A 15,401-nucleotide genomic window follows, 5' to 3' on the forward strand; every position below is an offset into this window, starting at 1 on the left:
CCAATTTTTTGGGGTAAAATTAGGGGCCTCAGCTTATATTCGGGTCGGCTTATACTCGAGTATATACGGTAAGCATTTATATATGTATGTGTTACATCAATTTAAAGCCCTTTTTGTCCTTTAAAAAACGGTATATAATATGTGTCGGTGCAATAAAATAGTAAAATGCAAATTGCAGTTGAACGCAAACAGCCAAAAATGTGAACATTTCTTGGGTCCTTAAGTGCAAGACAAGCTTTTGAAGCTGTGTCCTTAAGGGGTTAACTGCAGACTTTCAGCTTTAATTTGAGGGTGAACGGTGTAGGAATTACAACAGTTTGCCGCCCACCGGCGTTTAGAGCCGGGTCCCCAAGGACTGCATAGAACACCCACCGTCCTTAAGGGGTTAAAGACTCTAATGGAGTCCAATAGAGGCTGGATGGAGCCTTATTGGGCTGTTGGGCTTGAAAGTGGTGTTTATGATTGATAACCCCCCTTCCCCTGGCACATTTACAATCTGCTGCCCACCCATCCAATGTATACAAAGCCCCAGCACCCCCTATACTAAACATTAACAAATGTAATTGTCTTGAGTTTAGAAAAACGGCACCTCAGGGGATATCATAAACGTATAAAAATATATTTGGGGCCAATGCAAACCATTGTCTGAAAATCTATTCACAAACAGGACTATACATAGGACATGCAGTCACGCATTTAGACTGGAAAAAAGGAGATTTAGTCTAATGCATACAAAAGGTTTTTTTTTTTACAGTAAGAACAATAAGGATATGGATTTCCCTGTCTGAAGATGTGTTTTTTGTTTTTTATCAAAGTCTATACAAATATTAACAGCAATGGAATAAATATTTTTTAAAATACATAATATTCAGGGATATAATTTTTAGTTTGTGGGTTAATAGGTCTTGATCCACGGAGATATCTGACTGTCATTCTGAGGTCAAGAAAGATTTTCCTAGTTTGTTGCAAAGTTGGAAGCTCTCAAAACTGGGCTTTTGCCTAATTTTGGAGGCAAACACAGATGTGAAGCTGAACTTGATGGATGCTTGTCTCTTTTCTGCTATGTAACTACGTAACATCGATATGTTAAAATTGCCCTTTATATTAAGCAATCATTAAGGCACCTTTGTGTATATGTTCTATTTTTAACACTTCCAACAGTATTTATATATATTTATATATATACATATCAGTTATTTATTATTTCTTTTCTTAAGGGGGAATTACTTAATCCATGTCGATGTGATGGATCAGTGAGGTACACACACCAGCTCTGCCTATTAAAGTGGATTAGTGAAAGGGGATCCTGGACCTGTGAACTATGCTGTTATAGATACCATGTCATAGCTATCAAAATGAAAAAACCATGCCAGGTAAGAAAAGCCTTAGAAATATAAAATATTAAAATGTACATACATTTTAGCAGTATAATTTATAATTAAATTTAAAGACAGTTTTAAATCAACATTACAAATATTACATTTTTCTGTAGTGTGCATTATCATAAGTGTTTATGGACATACTGAAACCCGACAGCAAGGTGCTAACCCTTGCCAAACTACCAAAGAAGGCCCTTGTTGTGCCCATAGTAGGGTGGCAGCAAAGTTGCTTACAACTAATAAGTTAAAAAATAAACTGAACGGTTGAATTCAACACCCAATGGCAATGACTATTTTGAGTATATTATAGACTCACACTAAAGATGAACATGTGCTGCCAGCTACCATTTGATTAGTCAAACATGAACATTGTATGATAGTTCACTAGGTATTTCCCCCATATTATTTCTATATCTAAAACAATGTGCACACAGAACATGACCCTTCTCTGTTTGCCTTAGCCTTCTTTATATTCATTTGGCAATAGATCTGTATTGTGTAAAGCTTGCTGTTTTACAAAAAGGTTTCAAAATGCCGGTCAGATATTATTTATAATGAAAACATTTTAGATGTTATAAACCAAACAAACAAAAACAGGAGTCTTAACCCCTTCAGGACGGAGTCAATAGTGCACGTTCTGATCAAAACAAAACGTAAACAAAAACTGGAATTTGCGCTATATGTCTGTTCCCCGTAGTTCCCCTCTTTCATATTATATGCACCCACACTTATTATATATCATTTTGTTCAGGAGAAACAGGGCTTTAATTTATCATTAACTATTCATATATGGAACATAATTCATTATGCATAAAATTAAAAAAAAATGTGAGAAAATAAGATTTTTTTTTTTACATTTGTATTTCCGTCTGACATTTTAGCTGTGAATGTCATAATACTGTTAGGTTTTACTGCACAAAAATGCACATATTTGTAATCAGCGATGTCTCACGAGTACAACAGTACCCCCCATTAACAGGTTTTATGGTGTTTTGGAAAGTTACAGGGTCAAATATAGAACGTTCCATTTTCAAATAGAAATTTGCCAGATTGGTAATGTTACCTTTGAGACGGTGTGGTAGCCCAGGAATGAGAATTACCCCCATAATGGCATACCATTTGAAAAAGTAGACAACCAAAGGTATTGAAAGTGGGGTATGTTTAGTCTTTTTTAGTAGCCACTTAGTCACAAACACTGGCCAAAGTTAGCGTTCGTATTTGTTTTTGTGTTAAAAAAACGAATATTTGGCCAGTGTTTGTGACTAAGTGGCTACTAAGAAAGACTGGACATGGAACCTGTACATGGGAGGTACTGTTATTCTCGGGAGACTTCACTAAACACAAATTTTAGTGTTTTAAAACAGTAAAACATATTACAACAATAATATAGTCCATAAAAGTGCCGTTCGTTTGTAAAAAAATGCAAAAAACGTCACTTTTACTTAAAATATCATCATTGTAATACAATTTACCAGTATGAAACACTAATATTTGAGTTCAGCGAAGTCTCCCGAGTAAAACAGTACCCCCCATGTACAGGTTTTATGGTGTCTTGGAGAGTTACAGGGTCAAATATAGTGCTTGCGAATTAAATTCTCTGCACTTTCTCCCTGTGTTATCAGGTATGTCAATCAAATTTGAATTAATCAAATCACCTAATTATGTTAAAAGATTACTTAAATATACAGGTAGAATTTTAATATATATGCATTTATAGGTATTTAAATTCTACGTGTATACTAATGTAATCTTTTATGTAATTATATGTATTTATCTATATATATATATATTTGCGGTTATTTGCATTTTATATATAGATAGATATATATAGAATGTCATTCTAAGTGTAGTTTGTTACCAATATATATATATTAATAACAAAATACAGTTAGAATGAAATTACATATGTATATATAATTTATATTAAATTTTGTTTTAATATTTTATTTATTAATTTTATTATTTTATTTATTTATTATTGTAATTATACGTATTTATATATATAATATATGTGTATATATCTATTATATATATATAATATATGTATATTATATATATGTAACGTCATTCTACGTGTATTTTAATACTAATATATGTACTTATATTAGTATTAAAATACACTATGTATGACGTTAAATATATATAATATGTATATATATAATATATATATATACATATATTATATATATATATATATATATATATATATATATATATATATATATATATATATATATACAAATATATTTATTTTAATTTTAAACATGTCTAATATTTTTTTTTTTTTACAGTACCTACCAGCAGGGGGACTGTCTGATATTTTAGACAGTCCCCCTGCTGGCAGATCCACAGCCAGCTATAGGGGGCCATGTGATCGCTCTTTGAGAGCGATCACATCCCCGGGGGCCTGATTTGCCGTGGGGGGGCTGCCTGGGCTGTCAGGCAGTCTCCCGAAGCGGAGCGCCGGGAAGGTAAGTATCCCGGGTGCTCCAGGGCTGCAAGCTGTTACGACGTTCTATACCGTCGCAACGGCATTAAAGCCCACTTAAAGCGCGACGGCATAGAACGTCGTAACGGCGTTAAGGGGTTAATCAGTGACTAATACACCCAAAGAAGAGTACAGGAATAGCGTGTATAGTGCACTTATAGATGCATAGTATCCAATAAAACATCTTTTATTTCTTAAATAATAAAATATTCTGCACAGACAGCCATTATTATTATTATTTAAGAAATAAAAGTTTAGTTTTATTTGATACCATATATCTATAAGTGCACTATACACGCTATTCCTTTACTATTCTTTGGGTGTATTATTCACTGATGAAGACTCTTTTGTTTGTTTGGTTCATGGCAGTTTATTAGTAGGGGTTATCCCCCATATATGAGCATTCTAATCATAAGTAATCTGGCTAATTTTTTGTTTCTTTCTTGTTTTGCTTTTTATATGTTATAATCATGCAATATAATATACGCCTAGGAAAGTTATTTTCAATCGTTAGCTATGCCAGTTATATTGATAGCAGAATTATATCATCTTCTGTTTGTTGTCTGTTCACTATTGTGCAACTGCCATAAGGACTATAATCACTTTGCATCATTACAAAGTGTTTGGTGTTTAGAGCACCCTAAACCAATTGTATTTCTTAAAGTGTAATAGCAGAATAAGTTTGTAAAAAATGCTGCCACTATAGGACATCCCACTATGGCTGTCAATCAGGCATCCCTGAAAATGTAAAGGGGCACTATAGTCACCAGAACAACTACAGCTTAGTGCATTTGTTCTGGTGAGTATAATCATTCCTTCAGGCTTTTTGCTGTTAACACTGTATTTTCAGAGAAAATGCAGTGTTTACATTACAGCCTAGCAATAACTCCACTGGCCACTCCTCAGATGGCTGCTAGAGGGGCTTACTGGAGCAGTGCTGCACAGTGAGCAGCACTGCCATTCAGTGTCTCCACCCTCTTTATGCAGACACTGAAATTTCCTCATATAGATGCATTGATTGAATTCATCTCACTGAGGAGATGCTGATTGGCCAAGGCTGTGTTTGACTTGTGCTGGCTCTGTCCCTGATCATCCTCCTTGACAGTCTCAGCCAATCCTATGGGAACGCATTGTAATTGGTTCAGACCACCAATTCTGATGATGACAGCAGGCAGTTTCAGAGGCAGACAGGGGCGCAGCTGCAGACTTGAATACAAGTAAGATTTTACTATATTTAGGGAAGCTAGGGGGGCTAGATGGTGGTTTTAACACTATAGGGTCAGGAGTACATGTTTATGTTCCTGACCCTATAGTGTCCCTTTAAATTCTAAAAAATTGTATACAGTATATACAATATAAGTTAATAAGATCAAAATGAACATACATGTATATTCTATATAGGTGTATAAAATCACAATACAATATAAAATTAATATGCACCTATGTGCAAAAGATGAAAAATAGTCCAAAGATGGTCATTAAAAAATATAGTAAATATGCTGGACTTGATAATAATGATGTTGAAGGTGCAGAACTGTGATATTCTTTTGAATAAAATATTCTTATTAGTGCAGTAAGCACATGAATAAATGAATATCATTGAATGCTATAAATGTATTTAATACTTTAAAATTAAATAAACATAATGCCACAAAAAAGGGATAACTAAATGTCCACAACGATAGTCCACTAATTCAAGACGCGTTTCTCCCGATGGCTTCTTCAGTTGGATGAATGTTGAGTCCGTCTTGGCACTTTTTTTATATCCATACATGATGCGTTCCACCACTTCTTCCTGTTTTTGGCTATTCACAATGGGAAGAATTACATAACATCTCACCCATGCTTGTAATTATGAATTATTAGTTCCATATGTGTTTCCTTTGGCGTTCCACCTGGGGAAGTCTGATACATATAGGACTGTACTTATTAATAATAAGTGGAAAGCTCTTTTCGTCCCAACTTTATACAATTGCTTAAAGGACCATTATAGACACCCAGACCACTTCAGCTTAATGAAGTGGTCTGGGTGCCAGGTCCATCTAGGATTAACCCTTTCTGCTGTAAACATAGCAGTTTCAGATAAACTGCTATGTTTACAAATGGGTTAATCCAGCCTCTAGTGGCTGTCTCATTGACAGCCGCTAAAGGCGCTTCCGCGCTTCTCACTGTGATTTTCACAGTTAGAAGACGCCAGTGTCCATAGGAAAGCATTGAGAGTGTTTTCCTGTGGACTGGCTGAATATGTGTGCGGCTCGTGCCGCGCATGCCATTCAGCCGATGACTGGGAGAGGAGGAGGAGAGTCCCCAGCGCCGAGGGAGCACGGCGCTGGAAAAAAGGTAAGGGATTAACTCCTTCCTCACCCTAGAGCCTGGCCGGAGGGGGGCCCACAGGGTGAGAGGGACCCAAGGACCCTATAGAACCAGGAAAACGAGTATGTTTTCCTGGCACTATAGTGGCCCTTTAATTTCTCTTTATGAGTAAAAACGTGAAAACAAACTCATGTATAAAATTCTGAAAAGCACCCAGGTATTGCTTAAAATATACAGTGATATACTTATACACTTTTAATCAGCATCATATATATGTTATTATTCTGCATTCTTTAACCCCTTAATGACAGAGGACGGACCAGGTCCATCAATCTGGGGAAGTACTTAACGCTGGATGACGGACCCGGTCTGTCATGCACTAAAATTAACCCCAATCAGTGGCAGGCCAGCAACAGCAAATCGCGATGTCCCTGCCCACGTGATCGCTGTGACAGCCAGTGACAGCGGTCACAATGCTGCTGGGATATCAGATCCACCTCCCTCCACATCTTGTGGGTCTTTGAAGTGGAGAGAGACAGATCGTTGTTATTTTGTGTCCCTGAAGACAATCATTTCTTTCAGATAAGGTTCTGAGTCCTATATACCCTTCTTTTAAAAAAAAAATGAACCCTTTCCCTGCTGATTGATCTCTGCCAGCAGTGATCAAAATACAGATCATAGTACTTTACTGTGATCTAGTTTTTTTTTTTGTTTTGTTTTTTACCCTCAGGGGTTAAATTTGATTTTTTTAGTAACCCTAAGGGGTTAAATTGTAGTATTTTATTTTATTAATGTGTGATTTTAGTTAGTTGGGATGGGTGGAATTTAGTGTGAATTGGGGAATTTAGTTATAAGCTAGTTAGGGGTGAAAAAAAAAAGTTTAGTTATTTAGATTTTAGTTATTTAAAGTTTATTACCGTAGTACACAATGCTTAGTAAGTATAGCACAGAGGAAGCTTATGCCCTGTTGGCGGCCGACTCAGAGGCGACCAACACTGCCTCAGAGAGTGATGTGGGGAGTGACGCAGGGGACGGGGACTTTGTGCCAGATACTGCAGGACCATCAAGAAAAATAGCTGATTCCCCTGATGCTGATCGTGGCGCAGATGACTGGGTACCCCCTAATTTTTCACTAGACATCCCAGAGTTCACTGCCGATCCTGGCATACAGGCTGACCTGTCTGGCTATAATGCACTGGATTGTATGCAGCTGTTTTTGGGGGATGATATTTTTGGGGAGATCATCACCCAGACTAGGGATGCACCGAAATGAAAATTCTGGGCAGAAAACTGAATATTCAGGTTGCCCTTGGCCGAAAACTGAAAACGAACATTACTTTTTTCCTCAAATGATTTTAAAAACATTTTTTTCCTAAAATTTTAGTAGTAGTAGACTTTGTAATGAATTTAATTTATCTAATCTGAAAAACTTCCCTTCTCCCTTCTCTTGTAGTGCCCCCCCCGCTTAATGTTCCTCTCCCCTCTCTCTTTTTTAATGTTTTTTCTCCCCCCTCCCAGTCCCATGTTGTTCTCCCCTCCTCCCCTGTCCCATAGTGTTCTTCTCTCCATCCCCTGTCCCATTGTGTTCTTTTCCCCCTCCCCTGTCCCATAGTGTTCTTTTCCCCCTCCCCTGTCCCATAGTGTTCTTTCCCCTCTCCCCTGTCCCATAGTGTTCTTTCCCCTCTCCCCTGTCCCATAGTGTTCTTTCCCACCTCCCCTGTCCCATAGTGTTCTTTCCCACCTCCCCTGTCCCACAGTGTTCTTTCCCACCTCCCCTGTCCCATAGTGTTCTTTTCCACCTCCCCTGTCCCACAGTGTTCTTTCCCACCTCCCCTGTCCCATAGTGTTCTTTCCCCCCTCCCCATCCCATAGTGTTCTCCCCCCTCCCCTGTCCCATAGTGTTCATTCACCGCCCTGTCCCAAGTGAAGTATTGTTGACTTTTCATGTTATCATTACTATCTTTCATTGTGATATATACTCATCTGAATTGTTAATGCAAGCATGTCTGTTAAACTATGCATTACAAAAATATTTTTTTTTGGCAAATTTGACCCGTTTTCAGCCGAAACCGGATGGGCCCATTTTCAGCCGGAAATTTCGGCAGCCGAAATTTCAGAGCATCCCTAACCCAGACTGATCTCTACGATGAGCAGTATCTGGCACACAATCAAGAGTCTCTTATCGCCCAGAAAGAGAGTTGTAACCCAGCCAGTATGCCAGAATTTAAACAATTCTGGGCACTGACAGTGCTTATGGGGATAATTAAAAAAGCCCACCATTAGATTGTATTGGTCTAAAAACCCCATTTGCAAAACCCCCATTTTTCCCCAGACAATGAGTAGGGATAAAATATGAAGACATACTGCGATTTACACTTAATGACAATACGAAGTGCCCCCCAGAAGGTCATCTGCAGTATGATCTATATAAAATACGCCCTCTAATTGCCCACTTTAACAAAAAAATTGCCAAGAATGGGGTACATTTACGTTTAGTCATATAATGTAACTAAACCCACATTATTTTTCGCCTAGGTGAGGTGTTTTTAAAGAAAATTATTACAATCTCTAAGATTTGAAATCATTGTTTAGTGAATAAGCGAGTGCGCTGGATTCTGTATTTTGTATATTTTGGCCCCAGCAGCACCCTATAATGTATGCATGTTCAGGTGAGTGCAGCCCTCCTGGTTTATTTTATATACATAAGTATATACGTATATCACTATATATATACCTATATAGAAATAAAAATAATACAAAAAATTATATATACATATATATATTTAATAAATCCAATATCCCCCGCACTCACGCTTAGTAGATTTCCAATGTGCCGGGTGCCATAGCCTGGACTCCAATAGCACAGTATGCCAAAAAAACAGCTGCTCACCGGTCTTTAGAAGTTCCAATATTTTATTAAGTATAAGTTAAAATGAGAGACCAACGTTTCAGTCCCCGCTCGGGACTTTCCTCAGGGTAACAAAACAACATAACATTGTAAATGCTTTCCTATGAGACTGGCTGAATGCGCGCGCGGCTCTTGCCGCGCATGCACATTTAGCTGAGGAGGAGGAGAGCTGGAGAAAGAGGTAAGTTTAACCCCTTCCTCCCCCTAGAGCCCGGCTAATGGCTAATTTGACATGGTGGGCTGCCCGAATTCTGATCATATGGCTTTAGCAAATATGAGAATTCCCATTGTGATTGGAATTCGGTAATCTGGACAAAATACGATATTTACTAAATAACCCCACTAGTTATGGATCTATCCGACAATATGTAATATTTTTGTTTTAAATACACCTAACCTAGTCAAGAATAATGTGGGTTTATCTGCAGTACAATGTTAAAGGACCACTCTAGGCACCCAGACCACTTCAGCTTAATGAAGTGGTCAGGGTGCCAGGTCCTTCTAGAGTTAACCCATTTTTTTATAAACATAGCAGTTTCAGAGAAACTGCTATGTTTGTGAATGGGTTAAGCCTTCCCCTATTTCCTCTAGTGGCTGTCTCATTGACAGCCGCTAGAGGCGCTTGCGTGATTCTCACTGTGAAAATCACAGTGAGAGCACGCAAGCGTCCATGTGACCGGCTGAATGCGCGCGCAGCTCGTGCCGCGCGTGCGCATTCAGCTGACGGGGAGGAGAAGAGGAGGATCGGAGGAGGAGAGCTCTCCGCCCACCGCTGGAAAAAGGTAAGTTTTAAACACTTTCCCCTTTCCAGAGCCCGGCGGGAGGGGGTCCCTGAGGGTGGGGGCACCCTCAGGGCACTCTAGTGCCAGGAAAACGAGTATGTTTTCCTGGCACTAGAGTGGTCCTTTAAATATGGCCCTGGAATGAGACAACTGTGACAGATAGGGGTGCAAAACTGGGGTGTTGGCCTCGAAAATATTTATATATGAAACCCCAAGCTGCACTTATCAATCATACATTAAAATGGTACTGTTGGGACCAAATTATAAAACATATAGGATCAAGCACACTAACTCTCAACTATATTTATATATAAAACAAAGAAGGCCTTACTTACCTAGGGGTTATTTTTGAACCCCTAAGGGGTAAGTGTAACACCATCTAAAGCACTACGCACTTTCTACTATTTGGTATTTTTTTTACCATTTTAGTTAGTTTTGTAAAATTAGAATCATAATCAATGATTTGAAGATTACTTATTAATAATAATGCATTGTCTCCCAGATCATCAGACATACTTCTTGGGATCCCTGTATGACAGAATATCCAATAATTGTTACCCAGAAAAGATACTAATAATGTCGATTGAGAAAAGAATGAAAGAATGTTAACTATACCTTTGGTAATTAGCATATGTTTCATGCATATTGCTCTGTAGTACTCCCATATTATTTTTGTGTGGTGGGGGACCCTAAGGAGCATAGGAGTTTTATTTGCCAGTTTTCTGCATATTTGGCGTTGGTTTTAGAATATTGCACATGTAACAATCAGCCAGGCATCTTAAAAGGTGAGGGTTTGACAGCCATCTCAAGTAGCAGCATTTTTCCAGGCCTCTTTTTTGCAGTGCAAACTCTAAACTATTATTGCATTTACGTCAGGGTGGTGCTCCTTAGCTACCAATTAGACTTGTGCACGCACTGCATTGTGGAAAAATTCAGTTCGGCTGAACCATCTCTTCCAAAAATTCATGTAATTCAGGACTTCCAACACTTCATTTGATGGTGCTCGTCCAAATATTGTTCATAAAAAAATATTCAGGAAATAATTTGGACAGACAAAAAAGGCTGAGAAAATGGGTCAAGCTGTGTAGTGCAAAATATATACATGATGTCAATTATGTGATTATATATTTTATAGTACACGGATAGGTGCATTATTCTGATATTTGGCTCACAGATCAAGTGAGAAAGAGTAACCAATAGAGGGAAAAAGAGGATGATATTCATTAAACATAATATGGATATATATAATATAAATAAAGTTGTTGTTTTTTTGTTTGATTTTCCTTCTTATTTCCCTATTTTGGTCACTTCTCACTTGATCTCACTAAAATCAACATTTAGTGGCTGTCCCCCATGAATCTTTTTCCCCATCAATCATTTTTTTATTAAATTTTTTGGGGCAGAAGGGCGAAACTCCGATTTCCATGGCAAAGAAACATGCTCATCCCTCACGCTAGTCATCTTCTTGGTTATATGACCGTATGGGAAATAATTATAATTTACTGTTGTATTGAATGTAGCCTGTCCAGATGCAACCAAATGCTGAAATCTGGAACTCAATTTTGGAAATATGCAATGAAATAAATAGTATGTGCTTATTAGAGTTACTGATTTTAATGCTACTGAAGGAGTTGTGCATCTTTGGTTGAAATAATCCAATTAGAACCATATTTGCCTTTGATAATGTGAGAATTTAACTGGAATTGCACATTTGAACCAAGTTGAGTCCTGTGTGAATAACCCTGAATGGGTTCTTACACATTAAACACTGAACTAAAAACTTTACTAAAAATATCTATATATTGGTTAAAATACGTATTTTTTCCTAGCTGGGAAAGTAGCCAACCTAGTAAATATTAGTCAAATAGGTCTGGTATGCCTAGTGCAACACACAGGGATGAGGGAGTCTGACTTGAAGTGAAGAGCTCAAAAACTGGATATAGGCAGAAATTTCACCAAAAACTGTCTGAAATGTGTAATATTGTGATTAACACTGTAAATCCCGTGTCATGGATCCAGGAGCTAGTTCACTTAAAAAAGGCTTTGTTAAAATTCAGGATGAAAAAACATAAAATTTGTATATATGGTGTGTATACCTTTAAATCTGTTACGAACAGGATAAAAATTAGGTATACGCCAAATACTTCTAGCAAACAGAAAATTAAAATCACCTTCAAGTATAGGAGACTGTTTCCTATGATGTGAGAAATCAGTGTAACACTGATGCGAGATGGCACAACAATATATATAGGGTGTCTGTATCTTTAAATTTATGATCCTTGAATAAATAGAGTATATATCAAATGATGTACTTTGGAGTACAGATATATATATATTATAAGGTAAAAATATAAATGACTGTATTTCATAAAATTGATACAATTCAATAAAGTCCAATGAATTCCAGATAAAGTTTAAAAATACTTCAAAATTTATTAGAAAAAAGGCGCCTATATCAGGGCATTCAAAGTGGTGAAATAAAAATATATAAAAACTGCATAAAAATGATTAAATATAAGTCAGGGACGTATTGCAAGATTGTTACCAGCACATCTGTGTAGGTTGTTCCGTTTTCATAGTGAGGACCGATTAGGATGGATATGGATAGTATGTTGCTCTCTCTGCCGGCTGTTTGTGAGGTTGGCGTGCGTCCCAGACCTCACTCTGGATGATGCACGCTGTTGGCCGGCGGGTCCCCCAGATCTCGGAACACTCTACGTTGGATGGAAGAATACTGCAGCTGGATTTTTTGATCTGCGTCCGTACCCTGCTTGTTTCCTTGTGGTCTAGTAAATATTAGACCAAATGTAAAATGAAATGGGAAATAAATTCCCTCAAAATTTAGAATTAGTTTGATTTCTGAAATCAATAGAATAGTTTAATTTGTAAAAAAAAAAAAAAATTTGCAGTGTTTTATTCACAAAATTTGTAATACTAAAATAGTTATTTTTCTTGGTTGATATGCATCAGAAACTAAATCAATATAGCAAAAATATAGTAAATTACAAAGCTAAAATGTATACAGCAGTTCAGCCTTCACTGTTCTTATTTGGTAGAATATTGCACTTGTTTGTTTCCTTAGATAAATAAACTGATTGGTGGGTATTAAAACAAATTAAAACAAATAAGTGCCTATTGAGGGAGGCAGAGTGAGTGTAAATGGGAGCAAGGGGTGAGCAAGACTTCCTCTTGCAGGTACACTCCTGCAAGGGAGAAAATGTATACATCTATCAAGAGCATACTATGTTTTGACGACAGGTGTAATGTTTGCACAGAATCAACATTCCAGGCTGCATAAATCACTTGTGCCAGAGGAATAACTAACCTCCTACATAAACATTAAGATATCTCAAGCTGAAATGCTGCACACACAGACTCCTACCACCATGACTACTTAAAAAAAGCAGCAATGATCATATCATTGGAGTAACACTTTAATAATCAAACCCTGTAAATATGTGTTCACTTTGATACACAGTGAAACCATTTTGTTTACACTTATGTGTTATCCTGTGATGTCATGATCTAATTTAAAACGTGCTTATCTACCAAAAAACTATGTAGAACATTGCACAATAGAAAAGTAATATCTATGTGGTTCAACTGTTTAAAACTACATTTACATTTGTAGGATGCATTGGGTAAAAACATCAAAGCACCCAATGTTTAGGTATAGCTAAATGTAACTTTAATGATTTCATTATTTTATGTTATCATTTGTGTAAGATTTTATCAGCAATATGTAGTGACTAATTGATAAATGTATATTTATGTTTCAGTGGCAGCGTATAACCGTAACTCTGGTTGAAAAAGTCCAAATGATTGCAGTAATCCTTGGATCTCTCTTCTTAGTATCTAGTGTTACATGGCTTCTCTGGTCAGCATTTAGCCCTTACGCCGTATGGCAAAGAAAGGATATCCTATTTCAGATCTGCTATGGAATGTATGGCTTCATGGATTTAGTTTGCATAGGTGAGTTTGTATGTACTACAACAGCCATTACAAATTATCGAGGCTTAAAAAAGTTGCAATAATGGATGTTCTGTATAATTTACTTTACTTGCTCCTGGCAGATGCAATAATCTGGAGCCATGTTATCATTATACTCTCATGTATGCATAAGAACACAAAATAGGGTGCGTGGCCTACAGAGCTAAGCGAACGGACGTGTCTCCCTTGAGCTTCGTTAGGGCCTGGGAGAATACCGAAGAAAAAAGCCACAAAACCGACATTCACAGCGAACAACTCAACACCCCCCCCCCCCCCCCCCCACACAAACACACACAGAACAATGGGGCGCAAACACAAGAAGATTCACCATCCAAAGGCTCCCCGGCAACGAGATATCCGGCTATCCTTTGAGAGGCCGGCGGCACAGCACCAGCCCAAAATGGCACCGGAGGAGCAGGGGACGCCGGAGCCATCAGAGGCCTCCCAGGAGGAGGATGATCCGCCGAGCTCTCCCCGATCAGGAGTGGAGTCTGGCATGTCGGAGTCCGACGACGACGAGACACCCTCCACAAAGGGAGATATTAGGAGGCTACTGACCGACCTCCGGAAGGTCTGGAAGGAAGACCTCCAGGCAGCCCAGGCAGAAATAGGGGAGATCCGCCACAGAGTACAAGAGATAGAAGAAAGGGAGGCCTCCAGTAAGAAACACACACAAATCACAGACAACAGACTGGACGGCCTCTCCTCCCAAGTGCAACAACTGACCCAAGCAGTGACTACCCTAGAAACACGCCACAGACAAAAAAATCTGCGCCTCAGAGGAGTCTCAGAAAAAATACCCGAAGAGTCGATACTTACCGTTGTAAGGGACCTGATACTATGGGCATAAAGGGCACCCCTGCCCAACACACGATCACCTCGGCATTCAGGGTGAGGAAGTCTGCCACGGCCCCAAGTGCCGCGCCTAGAGACGTCATAGCCGTAACTAGAGATATATCGGTGAAAACAGCGATTATGAAATGCTCCCGAGAGCAGGGACCGGCACAACATAAGGGTCAGGTGGTCTCAATATTCGCGGATATACCATTCTCTGTCCTAACAGAAAGGAGGAAGCTGGCCCCAACCGCCAGAAGACTCAGAGACAACTCTATAAGGTGACGCTGGGGACTAGGGGGCGCACTAGTGGTGACATGCCAATGACACTGACATCAGCAGAGGACCCAGAGCCACTACTGCAAAGGCTCGGGCTCACGGCTCACACACAAGCCACCGCTGCAGAGACACCCTTAGAGACACTTAAGAAAGACCGGTTCCCACAATCCCCAGCACAGGAACCGCGAGGGAGCATGGTAGAGAGACCTCCTCCTTCAGCCCTCAGCGAGTCAGCATTAGTGACAGACAGCCTGACAGGAGTGCCGCCGGAGCAGTGTTGAGAGTGAACTCTAGCCCCATACACACACTGCCCCCACACACACACCATACACATTCACACACTGCGCTCCATACACACACTGCCCCCACACACACACCATACACATTCACACACTGCCCCCCCATACACACATTGCCCCATACACACA

General features: G+C 38.8%; 1 protein-coding gene across 1 annotated transcript in view; it reads left to right on the forward strand.

The window, feature by feature from the left end:
- The window catches only part of MARCHF11 (membrane associated ring-CH-type finger 11), a 155,721-nt gene that overhangs the window by 113,217 nt on the left and 27,103 nt on the right, over positions 1-15,401 (forward strand). The window contains exons 3-4 of the mRNA XM_063451848.1: positions 1,218-1,373; positions 13,650-13,842. Coding sequence (XP_063307918.1) covers positions 1,218-1,373; positions 13,650-13,842 — 349 coding nt within the window. The remainder of the gene's footprint in view (positions 1-1,217; positions 1,374-13,649; positions 13,843-15,401) is intronic.

The sequence above is a fragment of the Pelobates fuscus genome, chromosome 4, assembly GCF_036172605.1.
Source record: "Pelobates fuscus isolate aPelFus1 chromosome 4, aPelFus1.pri, whole genome shotgun sequence".
NCBI classification, from domain to species: domain Eukaryota; kingdom Metazoa; phylum Chordata; class Amphibia; order Anura; family Pelobatidae; genus Pelobates; species Pelobates fuscus.